The sequence below is a fragment of the Protopterus annectens genome, chromosome 8.part0 (assembly GCF_019279795.1).
Source record: "Protopterus annectens isolate FY-2018-M chromosome 8.part0, PAN1.0, whole genome shotgun sequence".
Taxonomy (NCBI): domain Eukaryota; kingdom Metazoa; phylum Chordata; order Ceratodontiformes; family Protopteridae; genus Protopterus; species Protopterus annectens.
This window is the reverse complement of record NC_056741.1, coordinates 1,965,915,815-1,965,932,265: the sequence shown is the minus strand read 5'-3', so window position 1 is coordinate 1,965,932,265 and position 16,451 is coordinate 1,965,915,815. Positions and strand designations below refer to the sequence as shown.

Genomic DNA, 16,451 nt, shown 5'->3' with positions numbered 1-16,451 from the left:
TTCAAGCTCATAACAAAGACATGGGGAATGCCAGAGATAGATCTGTTCGCCTCCCCACTCAACCATCAACTGAAGACATTCTGCTCAAGGACATATCACCCACAAGCTTGGAGGGTGGAGACTCTCTCTTTCAGCTGGAAAACCCTAACAGTATATGCCTTCCCACCTCTTCCATTGATGCACAAGGTTCTACTGAAAATCAGGGAGGAACAGCCAAAAGTGATACTGATAGCTCCGGACTGGCCAAGGCAACACTGGTATCTACTATTGAGAAGCATGTCTCAGGCAAAATCATGGCCTCTCCCTGTATGGCCTCTTCTTCTAACGCAGAACAATTTCAAGACCCTGCATCCCAACTTGAAAACATTGCAGCTAACTGCCTGGAAAATTCCTTAAATCCCAATCAAACTGTTTTATCTCAGAGGGTGAAGGACATTATCCTGGAGGCTCGCAGGCCTTCCACAAGGAAGACATACTCAGCTAAATGGAAGAGATTTCTCATTTGGAGCACATCAAAGGGCACAGATGTCACCGTGGAAAACCTAGCACATATCCTAGAATATTTAGCAGAATTGTTCCACAAAGGCCTGTCCTAATCTTCCATTAAGATTCATGCTTCAGCAATTTCAGCAGAATAGAATGTGGATCCACCTATCTTCTCACACCCTCTCCTCAGACAATTTCTGAGAGGGATCAAAAATGTTAAACCTCCAATAAGACCCCCTCTACCTGCCTGGGATCTCAACTTTGTGCTGGAAAAACTGACACTACCTCCTTTTGAACCAGCAGCATCAGCGGATCTACAGTTTCTATCTTGGAAAACTGCATTCCTTCTGATCCTTCACAGATCCAGCCACCACCACTTCCACAGGACAATCGCAGTGACTTGGCTCTGGCACCGCCTACCAGGGAACAACTAGAGGCACCCTTAGGCGGGAAGCTAGCCTTATTTTCAGTAAACTGGCATTACATCACAGGAGACAAATGGATTTTACAGACAATAGACCAAGGTTACAGGTTCACTTCCATACTCTACCAAGGAAGAGAGGAATGCCAAACCTACCTCCAAATCAGAAGACAGAAGCTCTAGAACAAATAACTCGCTTACTAAGGATGAGAGCTGTAGAAAGGGTACCATCTATGGAACAAGGGCAAGGATTTTACTCCAGACTCTTCCTGGTACCAAGAAAAGAAAACCAATGGAGACCTATTCTCAACCTGTCCGCTTTAAACACATACCTCATTGTTCCAAAATTCAAAATGCTGACCCTACAGCAGCTTCTTCCCATGCTGGGCAAGGAGTCTTGGCTGGTAACTCTAGATCTCAAGGAGGCATACCTGCACGTCCCCATACGACCAAATTGCAGAAGATACCTCAGATTTCTTGCAGGATCAGAGCATTATCAATTCTCAGCATTGCCCTTTGGCTTATCTACTGCACCCAGAGTATTCACGAAATGCCTGGCATCAGTAATTGCTCATTGCAGGCTTCAGGGAATTCAAATTTACCCTTACCTGGACGACTTCCTGTTACAAGCGGACAACAAAAACAAATTAACAAAAGATTTGGAAAGGGTCATTCATCTACTACAAGCCCTGGGATACACAGTCAATATAAAAAAGTCAAGGCTGATACCATCCCAAAGAATAACCTTCTTGGGTGCAGATCTGGACACATCAAAACAAATGGCATTCCTGACAGTAGAAAAACAGGAGCAACTCCCTTTCTACTTCATGGCATTAACAAAGCAGAACCAGCTAACAGCAAGAAATGTCCTGCAAGCTCTCGGTTACATGGCATCCTGCATAATATTGATTCCACATGCCAGACTACATGTGAGAAAGTTACAGTGGTACCTAAGGAATTTATGGTCTCAGCACAAGCACAGCCTAGAAACCCAAATTCCAATAATTCCATGCCTGAAACAAGAATTCCAATGGTGGGCTCAGGCCTGTCAATCAAACAAGGGACTGCCCTTCCACAGCACTCAACCAAGCCAGACCATCACAACAGACGCCTCAGACCTCGGGTTGGGGCACACATGCTGGACAAGTGCATACAAGGCTTATGGACTCAAGACCAGCTGCACCTACACATAAATCAAAAGGAAATGCTGGCAGTAAAACTGGCAATTCAGGCATTCAGACCATTTCTTCGACAGGGTCAACTGCTGATAAGGACGGACAACACCACAGTTATGTGGTACATCAACAAACAGGGAGGCACACATTCATACCCTCTATGCCGGATGGCAATGGACCTCTGGAATGTGGCACTGAGCTTCAACATTCAGCTACAAGCAATTATTGTGCCAGGAAAAGAAAATATACTAGCAGACATCCTAAGCAGAACTACCACGGATGCCCATGAATGGATGCTGCATCCGGACATCTTCAAAACCATTACAGGGAGATGGGGACTACCAGAAATAGACTTATTTGCATCCCCACACAATCACCAACTGAAAAAATTCTGCACAAGGACGTACCACCCACTTGCTTGGAAAGTGGACTCCCTATCTTTCAGTTGGAAAAACCTGACAGCATATGCATTCCCACCTCTTCCCTTGATGCTCAAGGTGCTATTGAAGATCATAGAAGACCGTCTAAGGATCATCCTGATAGCTCCAGACTGGCCAAGGCAACATTGGTACCCATTACTGAGGAGTATGTCTCGGGAACAAATATGGCCTCTGCCCCTAGTTCCCTTGCTGTTATCACAGAACAACTTCAAAACCCTGCATCCAAACCTGAAAACACTGCAGCTGGCTGCCTGGAACATTGCATAAGACCAAATAACCCAGATTTATCTCAAAGGGTTAAAGACATTATCTTGGAGGCTCGCAGACCCTCAACAAGAAAAAATTATTCAGCAAAATGGAAAAGATATCTCATTTGGAGTACTTCAAAAGGAGAGAATGTGTCACTGGTAAACATAGCTAACATCCTGGAATACTTGGCAGAGCTCTTCCACAACGGCCTGTCCTATTCTTCCATTAAGATTCATGCATCAGCTATTTCAGCAGAATACAACTTGGATCCTCCAGTCTTCTCACATCCTCTGCTCAGGCAGTTTCTGAGAGGGATTAAAAATGTAAAGCCACCTAGGAAGCCACCATTGCCAGCATGGGACTTGAACTTTGTGCTAGAAAAGTTGACACTCCCTCCTTTCGAGCCAGCAGCAACAGCAGAATTACAGTACTTATCATGGAAAACTGCTTTCCTGCTTGCAATCACTTCAGCAAGAAGGGTATCTGAGCTACAGGCATTAATGGCAGTACAGCCCTTCCTGATCTTCCATCAAGATAGAGTGTCCATGAGAACTAATCCTACTTTTATGCCAAAGGTGGTCTCCAGGGTATCTTTAAATCAAGCTATCCACCTACCTACATTCTTCCCCAACCCACAGAACAGGGAGAAAGACTGTTGCATACCTTGGATGTACATAGACAATTACGTTACTACCTGGACAGGACCAAGAGCAATAGAAAACTGACCAGCTACTGGTAGCATATGCAACAGGAATGGAAGGAAAAGCAATTTCAAAACAGACAATCTCTAAGTGGATAGGAAATTGCATTAGATTTTGTTACTCCTACCATGGGAAGAAAACTCCAGAAAACATCAGGCCTCATTCTACAAGGGCTACAGCCACTACCACAGCTTTCTTACGAGGAGTGGCTACCAAAGACATTTTAGAGGCTGCTACTTGGAGCTCCGTGCATACATTTGCCAAGCATTATAATTTACCTTTATACTCCAGATCCCGAGCAGGTTTTGCCACTGCTGTTTTGCAAGGGATCTTAACTACACCATAATCTAATTTCTCCTCCTCCCTCAGTTTGGCTATGTTATTCTACCCATTTGTAAGGACTGCAGATGCATCCTTGAAGGACATAGTACAGTTTTGTACCTACCATAAATGTAGATGCCCGATAGGCATGCATCTGCAGTCAGGATTACCCACCCTCCTTCGCCTCTGTGGTACTCCTAGGGTATTTGCCCATCTTGTAGCTAGCTGGGGAAATCTATTATGGTGTATTTGTTTGTATATATGTACATACATGCTTATTTTTGTTTGCTCTCTACTATTTGGAACCATTTGCATTTATCCAAATTTAGCCTTCCTAGAGGGCACCTGGCATCTGGGGCAAGAAACACTGAGGAAAATGGCGTCGGCTGATGCCTTTATACCCGAAGAACTGCAGCTGTGACGTCGGGTGAAGTGCGACACCAGCCGAGGCCAGACCCAGACTTTGGAATCCGGCCGACCGAAGGGCTGCCTGACGACAGGACAACCCATTTGTAAGGACTGCAGATGCATGCCTATCGGACATCTACATTTATGGTAGGTACAAAACTGTACTTTCTTTTTGGTGCCAGAAAAAGACGGGGGACTTGAGACCTATCCTCGACCTCTCCTCCCTGAACCTGTCAGTAACCAGAGAGAAGTTCCGCTTGGTCACCCTTCAATCCATTCTACCCCTTTTGTGGGAGAACGACTGGATGTGCTCTATAGACCTCAAGGATGCATACTACCACATTCTGATGGACAGGCGATCCAGAAGGTGGTTCCGCTTCCGGCTAGGAGCCAGTCTTTTCCAATTCAGGGTCCTTCCCTTTGGTCTCACCACAGCCCCCGGGGTGTTCACCAAAGTGTTAACCGTGATTGCGGCCCACCTGAGGCTTCAGGGAATCCAGGTCTACCCGTACCTGGACGACTGGCTCCTGACTGCCCCGACAAGGCATCTACTCTGCGCAGCCAGAAACCACTTTCTTCGTCTAGCTCCCCAGCTGGGGATCACTATCAACATAGAGAAGTTATCTCTTACCCCGACTCAGACTATAGACTTCATAGGGGCAAGATTTGACACAAACCAGCTCCTAGCTTTCTTGGCCACAGACCGACTACGAACCCTGAGGCTACATGTGCGGGTCATTCTACATTCTCCAGCTCTTCCGGCGGAATTGGTCCTGAGGGCTCTAGGCTCGACGGTGGCGGCAATCAACCTTTTGCCAATGGCGCATTTGAACATGAGGGTCTTGCAATGGATCCTCCAGGTCCAGTGGTCCTTCCTTCGATTTCCTCTGAGCCATCCCATTTCCCTCAGCAGGGCTTGCAAGAGGGCCCTCTTATGGTGGCTCCAATCTCCAAATCTCCAGGAAGGACGCCCCTTTTCCATGGCCCCTCCCCTAGCCACAGTGACCATGGACGCCTCGGGTGGGGGGGAATTGTTCGGGCAGGACAGTCCAAGGCATGTGGGACCCCACGGAGACCTCTCTGCATATCAATGTCCTAGAGATGAGGGCAGTGCTGTTAGTGTTGCAAGCACTTCACCACCTTCTTCCTGTAGGAACTATCAGTCAGATAATGTCTGTTGTCTGGTACATCAACAAACGGGGGGAAGGGCCATGCGGGTGTTGGAATGGGCGATCTCCACCAACCGCTTTCTTATAGCGACGCACATTCCGGGGCGGTCCAACATCCTAGCGGACAGACTGTCGCACCATCCTGTTATCACACGAGCGGTCTCTGAATCCCGAGATAGCAAATCAGATTTTCGCCGAATGGGGTCAACCTTGTTGTGATCTCTTTGCTTCTCCCTCGAACACAAAATGTTACGACTACTTCGCTCTCATTTCCCCCTCCGGGGGAACCTCCGAGAGACACTCTGGTGCATGCTTGGCCCTCCCGGTCTACTTTATGCTTACCCTCCTCTTCCTCTGATGCTGAGGTTACTGCAGAAAGCCAGCCGGTTGGGGAGCAGGATAATCCTCATTGCTCCATTCTGACCTCGTCAACCCTGGTTTCCCTTACCTTTGGTCTCATCTGGCGAATCCCCCTTGGATTCTGGATCCCCGTCCGGATCTAATATCCCACCCCCTAGATCTCCCACTCCCGAATCTGGACAATCTCAAGCTCACAGCTTGGCTGCTCCAGTTCCACTTGTAGCTAGGACTCCCAGTATCTCTTCTCCAGTTAAAACTATTCTAGTAGCAGCGCACAAGCCTTCTACTAGAAAGGTCTATAGTAGCAAATGGAAACGTTTCTCCCTTTGGGTGGAACGTCGAAATTTGGATCCTTTCACAGCTCCTTTGCCAGCAGTATTAGACTTCTGTCAGGGCTGTTTCATCAGGGGGCTAGCTCCTCCACAGTCAAGGTTCAACTAGCAGCTATCTCTCATTATCACGTGGGAAATGAACTGGGCCCTTTGATCACCACGAAATTGTGTAAGACCTTTTTGAAGGGCACCTTTCTGCTTGGACCTCCAGTGAACGATGTAGTCCCTCCTTGGGATTTAACGCTGGCGCTTCAGGCCTTAACAGCTCCCCCGTTTGAGCCTGCAGCTTCAGTAGATCTTAAATTCTTGTCATGGAAAACGGCCTTTCTTGTCGCTGTCACCTCGGCTCGAAGGGTCTCTGAACTACAGGCCCTCTGTGTAATACCCCCATATTTGACTTTTCACATGGATAGAGTTTACCTCAGGACCAAATCCCTCCTTTCTTCCCAAGATTGCCTCTGAATCGAATATTAACCAGTCCATCAACCTACCAGTCTTCTTCCCTAATTACCAAAACAAAGGGGAATATAAATTACACTCACTGGATGTGCATAGACAACTTCGCTTCTCCATCCACAGGACATCTGGTCATAGGCAATCCGACCAGTTGTTCGTCTCCTTTGCCAAATTTAACTTGGGTAAATCTGTGTCTAAAGTCGCGTTGTCTAGATGGATCTCGCAGTGTATCCTTTTAGTATATGAAAGTTCTGGCAGGCCCGCACCTCAAGGAGTTCATGACCACTCTACTCGGTCTATGTCTACTTCTGCAGCTTTTAGAGCTAGAGTTTCTTTGGATTATATTTGTTCAGCAGCCACTTGGGCCTCGTATCATACTTTTATCAATCACTATAAATTGGACATTATCTCCAGAGGGAGAGCATCCTTTGGCTCTGCAGTGCTCAGAAACATCCTTCCATGAAGGCCGCCCAAGGTTCAGGTAGCTGGGGACTCTGTCCCATAGGTTGCTGCACAAATGAAGTTAACTACTTAAGATTAAGAAGTTATGTACTCACCATAACGTTCCATCTGAGTAGGTAAACTTCATTTGTCAGCAACCGTCCCTCCCTCCTGCCCCCTCACTTATGAATGTTTTCATACTCGGGTCCATGGGTGTTACCCACTTATCTGAAAGTGTTAGTCTTCGGGCAGTATCTGCTTTTGGGCAAACTTGATCTGAGGTCAGTCAGGGTTGGCAGGGGATTATGGGTAGGGGGAGGAGCTTGGAGCTCGGATCTAAAGCTGTTGAAAACTGCCAGTTCGGATCCGAGGTCGGATCCGAATCCCATAGGTTGCTGACAAATGAAGTTTACCTACTCAGATGGAACGTTATGGTGAGTACATAACTTCTTATTTATTGCAGATAGGCACTCTTGCTCCTCTTCCAGCCTCACCTGTGTTTCAGGCTTACTTGGATGCCTTTCAGGCTAACTCCTCGTCTCCAGACTCTTGGCCCACTCTGCCAAAAAGACCGTATACCAAGTTCTTGATGAATTCAAGTACCTCCACTAAAATCCTGTTGCAAATCTAGCTCCAGTTTCTTTAGCTTTAGACAAATCTTTCAAGTTACTCTCCGGCACTAGTGTTTTTCCTAATGACTAAGGTATTCAAGCAGTGGACAGATGGGGCAAGAAAGTGTACACTTCCTCCACACTAGCCTTTAAGGCTATAAATTATCAAAGTCCAAGGAACATATTCTTGATGTCAGTTTTACAATTCCTAGGCTATCATAGAGCCACAGATTCCAGACTTAAAGCAGCTCATGAAGTCTTTATTGGTTCAGGCGTCTGAAATAGCCAAGCACATAATTAAATGTATCCATGATACTGTGGATGCATCTTCCAGGGCAGCTGCCACTGGTTCTGTGATTAGAAGAAATCTGTGGTTAAGGAGCCAGTCTGTCCCTGAAGATTGAAAATCTAAATTTTTAGATTCTCCCTTTGATAGCAATCTCCTTTTTGTCCACAAGCTGTTTATCTATTCAAGGCTTTGCAAAACTGTGAAAGATCGTATCTAAATCCTGATGTCCGCTGTTCCCAGATGCAACAGAAATGATCCAGCTAAATCTACCTCTTTCACCAAGAGAGATCCTAGGATTCCTCATAGACAAAGGAAAGCTCCGAAGACAAGATTTTCAGGGAGAACTCAGTGTGGCAGTTCTTTTGGGAGGCCTCATTTCAGTAGCAGGCCACTATTTTCCACTCCCCTTTACAATCCCCATCCTTCCACTCCACTCAAAAAGTCTTTCCTTTCCAGTCTGGGAAACAGTAACGTCACACAGCTGGGTACTATTATCCAGGAGGGTTACTTCATGTCCTCTGAGAACAGTCCAACTCCAGGGGATATCCCTACACCTCCTCCTGACCACTTACATCTCACACAGCACATTGTCCAAGACTTGCTGTCTCAGGGAACCATAGAACCATTTCCCACATCTTATGCAGGAAGGGGATTTCATTTCAGGCTCTTTCTAGTTCCCAGAAAGGGATGTCATTGGAAGTCCATCTTGGATCTATGCAGATTAAACACCTTTCTGAGAGTACCCTTCAAAATGCTGTCCCAGCAAACTCTACCTTTTTTACTCTCTCAAGCTTTCATGGTATCTTTAGACTTAAGATACATACCTTGGGATTCCCATTTGCCCTTCCTGCAAAAGGGTATCTGTTTTTTCACTAGATCATCATTTTTTTCAGTTTACTGTTCTGCCATTTGGTCTGTCTGTGGCTCCAAGGATGTTCACAAGGTGTCTTGACTCCAGTAGTGGTATTCTGCCTCACTTAGGGCATTCAAATTTTCATATATCTGGATGATGTCCTACTCCGGGCTGTGTACAAGGGCATTCTTTTAAAATCACCTTCATTACATAATACAACTTCTCATCCTGCTGGGATTCACCATCAACTTCAGAAAATCGCTGCTCACTCCTCCCCAACAGCTCACATTCTTAGGGTGCCATCTAGACATTTTTACTGTGCATGTCTCCATTCTTCAAGAGAAGATCACCTCACTAGCCAACAAGTTTCTTCTACTTTCCACACAGGGTCATTGTTCAGCAAGACAAGTTCTCGGGACCTTGGGACTCATGGCTACCACCATCCCTGTTTTACCACTTGCAAGATTACACATGAAAATTTAGTGGTGCCTGAAATCACTGTGGTCACAGCACTACTGCCCGCCCACTTGATGCTAACATCCCCTTTCTTCCATGTATCAAGAGGGAATTCCTTTGGTGGAACAACCAGGTTACTCTCGATCCAGGTTTTCCTTTCACTCCAGCCCCACACAACCAAGTCCTGTTAACAGATCCCTGGGACAGGGCATGGGGGGCCTGGACAGGGAACCACAGAGTTCAGGGGGAGTGGCCAACCCATATAGCACAGGAGAACACATCAACTTAAAGAAATGAGGGCACTACTTCAAGCCCTACAGAACTATGTAAACTTTTGAAAACCAGGAACTCTTCTGGTACACACAAACCACCAAGGTGATGCTGTATATAAACAGGAAGGTACAAGATTCTATCCTCCGTGCAAACTACCACTGGAAGTTTGGCACATAGCCTCTCAAATGAGTCTGTATCTCTCAACCACATACATTCCCTCCCAAAATAATGTGTTGGCAGATTCTCTAAGTAAAGACTTGGAAGATCCATGCAAATGGTCATTTAACACAGAGGTGTTCACGACCATCACTCTCAGATGGGGGGAACCCATCAGGTGGACATCTTTACCTGTCCTGAAAAACATCATCTTACCCTGTTTTGTACAAGGACTCTGCTCTGACATGTGTAGTTTGGAGGACAGATGACTTTTTGTTTAAGATGGATGAGGAAGTTTCTTTATGCATACCTACCTTTACCTTTGCTACCTAGGGTCCTTCTCAAAGCCCAGAAGCAATATACAAAACAACTACTTCTGGCACCATTCTGGCCTAGCACTGGTTCCTCTTGGCAAGCATGTGGAGAAAAGGGCATACATAAAGGTACATATCTGGAGTTGTAAGTATGTTGGGTATTGTTTGTGGAATTTACTGTACATTAAACTTGTTTGTATTAAATGTCTTTGAACTTTAATTAAAAAAAAAAAAAAAAAAAACTTATCTTTTGAGTTCATTCAGATGGATTACACGCCTACTAGTAATCTGTTTTGATTAGTTCCTACGTTCAGGTTTCTTGAATACGTGTTAAGCAGTACTTCAAATCCTGCTTATCTGCCTTCTCGGCAGCAAAAGGAATCGTAATAGGTATCTTTAATAGTTACTTCTGACATCCAAACATACTTATAATTCCATGAAATTCTACAAAAATACTGTGCATTTTTAAATGTGTTAAATAGCTGCTACTTGTGTTACCTTTTAAAAGAACACAGTATTGCTTGGTGGTCTTAAAACATTTGAGGGAAAAATCTGAAAAAAGTGGTTATATTTTAATACAAGTACTCTGTGAAAGATGGTATTTCTGGCCAGAGTTTAAATTTCTTTGACTTTAACTAACTCTTCAGTTCAGACTCCCTCTGCTGTGTACGAGATTCTTTTTTGTAGTTTGGAACTGTATATTAAAGCTACTGTTTTAGAAGTGAATAGTTTTGAGTGATTGCATTGTATAGTGAAGCCGGAGAATAAATACATCGATATTCACTGTAACTGAAAGTTATTGCCATATTACTTCCATGATGGACATGTTTATTTGTTTTATATGATGGTGGTTTTACTGATCTCTTAATGTCAGGTCTGTTTTTGTTACAGCTGGAGTGCCTAAAACTGATAGCCTCTCAGAAATTTACAGATAAAAGAATTGGGTACCTAGGAGCAATGTTGTTGTTAGATGAAAGACAAGATGTTCATCTCCTGATGACTAACTGCATAAAGAAGTAAGAACATGATTCCTTTATTTCTGTCAAGAGGTTCAGCATTCTGTCAGTTTTTTTTGTCTTCTGGAACTCATGCAGTTTTACAAGGAAAAATTAATTATGTAACTTATTTTACATTATTCTTAAATGTAAATGTTTAAATTTTATTAGAAGTATCAGAATATGTACCTGTGGTTAACCAGTGATGTTCATTAGTGCTAGAAATGTCAGCATACACCACCAGTTTAGAGGTAAATTTTATTCTGAACAAGGCATCTCAATAAAAATGATTTTGACAATTCAGGCTTATTTCATGTAACTGATTCTAGCTTTAAAATTGCAGTTATGTACAACAATGGAAATTCCTTGTAATAATCTTAAAGTGCAGTTGCTTTATTGTATATGCACAGTATACACAGACACCATCAGATTTATTGCACTTATTAGATCTCCATCCTCTGAAGAGGAGTCCCTTGTACATGGATAACATCCACTTGTGCAAAGGAGTGACTTTCAAACGTTACCAGGGTGTCAGATTCTGACCAGAGAATCCATCGACTTCACCTGGGGAGCCCATGTAGGAGACAAATTGCCTGCGTCAAACCAGTCTGGAAGAAGTGCATGAAGGAAATGGCAGCCATCCTTGCCCTCCGTGCATTCAGACATTTGGCAGCTGGGTACATTCTTGATCATGGCAGACAATCCACAGTTATGTTAAAAAAAGGCAGGCTGACCATGAAAGTATGAGCATTGGTCCAGATATGAGTGATACCCACTACCCAGTCTGTCCCAAGTCAAAGTAACCAATTTGCAGACGGATTAAACAGGACAGCACTAGACTCCAGTGAATGGATGCTAAAGAGGGGGAAGTATTTTAGGACCTAGTTCACAAATAGGGTATGCCAGAAGTATATTTTTTTGTTTTTACTTTTCCAGAAGACAAATAGTTAAGGAAGTTTTGTACCAGGATTCCTTTCGCCATCTGTTGAGTAGGTCTATTTGTGTGCCTTTCCTTCATTTCTAGGGTGTTATGAAAGATCAGTGAGGAGAGACCAGGGATGATTCTTTAGCACATTTTTTTTGCATAGGTATTATTGATTCTTCCTCCTAATCCTTGCCAGGGAGGAGTTCCTCAATTCTGCCCCAGTGAGTAGACCATTTGTCATACATTCGAACTTTAGGGATGATTTAGTGGGCAAACCCCTTCAAGCACATGCTTATAGGATGTGGTACACATATTGGGGAAGTCAGAAGGACAAGCACTAGAAAATTTTGCATACGTAAGTGGAAAATGTTCTTCCATTGGTGCCATAACAGAGGACAGTATCCAAGCTAGATTCAGCCACCCTTGGTCCTCACTTTCCATTTAGACTTATTTAAATGAGGCCTGTCTTATCAAAGCACATGCTTCAGCTATATTTGCTTGTCTAACATTACAACCTCTGTGTTCTCACAGTTGCCTTTATAACGGGTCCTGAAAGGGTTTCTTCCTGTGAGACCTCTCAAAAGAAGTTGCACCACCTTGAACACTCATTTTTATTTTGGGAACACTAACCTTGCACCCTTTCAGCCAACTTCTGCCACAACCAAGTTTCTGTCTTGGAAGACTGTTCTTTTGGTAGCCTTGACCTCTGCCAGATGGATCCCTAAACTTCAGGTTGTCATGCTTTCGGACTCCTTTCTATATTTAAGTTGATCCTGTCCACACACTGTAAATGGATGGACTGGTTACTGAAGGCTCCCTTTTCACGTCAACAATGGCTCTTTCAAAAGAAAATTTTTAATTACCACAATGAGAGAGAGAGAGAAGGTTGGATGATGTGGGGATAGTGAATCAGGAAGTGAAGCAGATTAGCAAGGAGGAACTAAGGACAGCTATGAAGAGGATGAAGAATGGAAAGGCTGTTGGCCCAGTTGACATACCAGTGGAAGCATGGAGGTGCTTAGGAGAAATGGCAGTGGAATTTTTAACCAGATTGTTTAATGAAATTTTGGAAAGTCAGAGGATGCCTGAGGAGTGGAGAAAGTGTTTTGGTACCTATCTTTAAGAATAAGTGTGATGTGCAGAGTTGCAGTAACTACAGAGGGAGAAAACTGATCAGTCACAACTTGAAGTTATGGGAAAGAGTAGTGGAAGCTAGGTTAAGAAGGGAGGTGATTAGTCATCAGCAGTATGGTTTCATGCCAGGAAAGAGCACTACAGATGCAATATTTGCTCTGAGAGTGTTGTTGGAGAAATACAGAGACGGTCAGAAGGAGTTGCATTGTGTCTTTGCGGACTTAGAGAAAGCATATGACAGGGTGCCTAGAGAGGAGTTGTGGTATTGTATGAGGAAGTCGGGAGTGGCAGAGAAGTATGTAAGAGTGGTACAGGATATGTACAAGAGTAGTGTGACATTGGTGAGGACTGGTGGGAGTGACAGGTACGTTTAAGGTGGAGGTGGGATTACATCAAGGATCAGCTCTGAGCCCTTTCTTATTTGCAGTGGTGATGGACAGGTTGACAGATGAGATTAGACAGGAGGGCCCCATCGACTATGATGTTTGCAGATGACATTGAGATATGTAGTGAGAGTAGGGACCAGGTTGAGGAGACCCTGGAGAGGTGGAGATGTGCTTTAGAGAGGAGAGGAATGAAGGTCAGCAGGGCTAAAACAGAATACATGTGTGTAAATGAGAGGGGAGGGTAGAGGAATGGTGAGGATGCAGGGAGTAGAGTTGGTAAAGGTGGATGAGTTTAAGTACTTGGGATCAACAGTTCAGAGTAATGGTGAGTGTAGAAGAGAGGTGAAGAAGAGAGTACAGGCAGGGTGGAATGGGTGGAGAAGAGTGTCAGGAGTGATTTGTGACAGACTGGTACCAATAAGAGTGAAAGGGAAGGTCTACAAAGTGGGTAGTGAGACCAGCTATGTTATATGGGTTGGAGACTGTAGCATTGTCGAAAAGGCAGGAGTCAGAGCTGGATGTGGCAGAGTTAAAGATGTTAAGATTTGTACTGGGTGTGACTAGGATGGACAGGATTAGGAATCAGTGTATTAGAGGGTCAGCTCAGGTTGGACAATTTGGAGACAAAGCAAGAGGCGAGATTGCATTGGTTTGGACATGTGCTGAGGAGGGATGCTGGGTATATTGGGAAAAGGATGATGCTAAGGATGAAGCTGCCAGGTACGAGGAAAAGAGGAAGGCCTAAGATGAGGTTTATGTATGTGGTGAGAGAGGACATGCCGGTGCTTGGTGTGAAAGAGCATGATGCAGAGGACAGGAAGAAATGTAAACAGATGATCTGCTTGTGGCGACCCCTAACGGGAACAGCCGAAAGAAGATGATGCTTTTATACCCCAGACGCTCTGACGTCAGGGAAAGTGCGACATCAGCCGAGGCCAGACCCAGACTTTGGAATCCTGCCGACCGAAGGGCATTTTATTGCTAGGACCTTCTTTCATTGTTGTAACCGATAAAAGACTAGTCCATGTACATTTCCACCATGGGAAAGAGAACATAAATTGTGAAATTGGAAAAGAGAAAATTGGAGGTGTCAGGGCAACCAGTTTTAATGCTAGTTCTTTGGTTCGCCAGACCACTCACTTCACTCAGCATCTCCTTCCAAGGACTCTTCAGCACTGACAGATTCCTCTTGGCAGAGAAAAACTGGAAGCTTTTAATTGAAGCAGGAGTTGTTGAGGTTCCCTTCTTCCTATCCTGATGTGACACTTCCAGAGCCCTACTCAGCTCAAATGGGACAAAATTATGTCAGTCGTTATCCTTGCCTAACTTCAGTTTGTTGTAATCTCAGCCACTTCTGTGTATAAGGAGACCAGTGTCACCATTAGATCTTTTCCCACCCTGAGCCCTGTTTCAGCACCAGGAGTATCAGAACTGGTAAGAGAACCCATGCAGATGTCCTCAGCATTCTTGGTCTGCCATCCTTGCTGTTGATTTTCTTATCACCGGTGGAGGTGTCAGTGCAGACTGTGTTGGTGCAAACCCCACTAAGCCCAATAGGAATGATGCTCACTGCTCATTTTCAGTGACACCCTGATGCTTTAAAGCGTCTGTGCCTAGGATTCTGGCATCAGATGTTTTTCGTGTGTCACTGTTGCAGTCATCACACGTGTGTTATCTGCCTGCAGGTAGCCCTCAGTCGGCCCGAATACCAGAGTCTTGGGATTTCTGCGTCTGATGCTGTCACCTCTTCCATGACATCAGGGATGTAAAACATGCAGCTGACGCCATTACATCAGCTTTTCTTGCCGTGCAAGCAGAAGTGGTTCGCAAGTGCCGGTCGGCCGCTACCTGACATTTTCGTTTTTTGAGTTTCAAACTTGAAGTATTCTAAAGTTAAATACCCCATTGGGGATCCCTTTTTCTTGCTCTAACCGATGTCAGAAAAAGTTAACAATTGTCTTGCCTGTGGAAAGCGAATACCTCACAGAGATTTTCATTCTTACTGCGTCACCTGTTTAGGCCCAGACCACGATGTTCCTCTCTCTCAGTTTTGTGCCTTGTTTAACGCCCAAACTATGTCATAGGACTATCTTTGTTGCTAAATTCTTTCGCTGTCATTCTCTGTATTCCGAAATGGCTTCATTAAGCCATCTGAATACCGATCTTCCAAAAAAAGTAAGGATAAAGACAGAGACAGCTTAGGTCCAAAACTGCTGACGCTTCCGTTAAGCTAGTTACCAGTCCGCCAGTACTCGGGCGCTTTTTCAGCCCTTGATACCCACCTTTGCAGATTCGCAGGCCTCTACTGAGACCTATTTGGAGTCCGGCATGCGGTGAGATGCTTCTTCAACTATGGAACCTGTGGATGTCTCTACCTTGGATGGTTCCTGAGCAGCTGTGCAGGCACCGGCTTATGAGGGTGTATTCAGGCCTTCCGATCTTATTAAACAGACTACTTCATTTTTGACTAAAACTATCGAATTTATCAGGCCCAGAGTTCGCACTACACTTAGCAAACCGATGACCAAAGCACATTCTCAAGCTCCCATGCCTCAGAAACAAATGCTTAGAATGGCTGAAGACTTTATTACTTTAATTAGGGGAATCCAGCCTTCCCCCTCTAAAAGAAAAAGAATTGATTTTCCTTCTGATTCTACAGAACATGAGTCAGATGACTCTCACCCCTCTGATTACCAGGACATACCCTTACCCACCTATGAAGATTCAGATGCAGAGGATTCCATCCTCTCTGCCTCCCCTCCAGAGGACTTTTCTTTAGGTGAAACCTTGCATACCCTAAGAGAACATTTCTGATGGGAATGTCAGGACTACTCTCAGTAAAAAAAGAGAGACTGGAAATTTTTAGACTTGCAGCACAGGCCTCTGGCTATACCCCCTGTCCTGGATATTGTAAATGATGTCTTCATGGAATCTAGTCTTACCCCTGATACTTTACCTGCAGCTCCTAGAAAGCCTGACGGGTACTACAGAGTACCCAACTCTCACAAATTTCTCTCTCAAAGTCCTACTGCGGATCCAGAGACCATTTCCCAAGGGCCTAAAGGTATTAAGGCTACTACAGCCAAAAACCCTACCCCTT

General features: G+C 44.6%; 1 protein-coding gene across 1 annotated transcript in view; it reads left to right on the top strand.

Annotated features, from left to right (window-relative positions):
- The window catches only part of AP1G1 (adaptor related protein complex 1 subunit gamma 1), a 4,036,072-nt gene that overhangs the window by 699,463 nt on the left and 3,320,158 nt on the right, over nucleotides 1-16,451 (top strand). Inside the window, exon 4 of the mRNA XM_044079548.1 lies at nucleotides 10,803-10,927. Coding sequence (XP_043935483.1) covers nucleotides 10,803-10,927 — 125 coding nt within the window. The remainder of the gene's footprint in view (nucleotides 1-10,802; nucleotides 10,928-16,451) is intronic.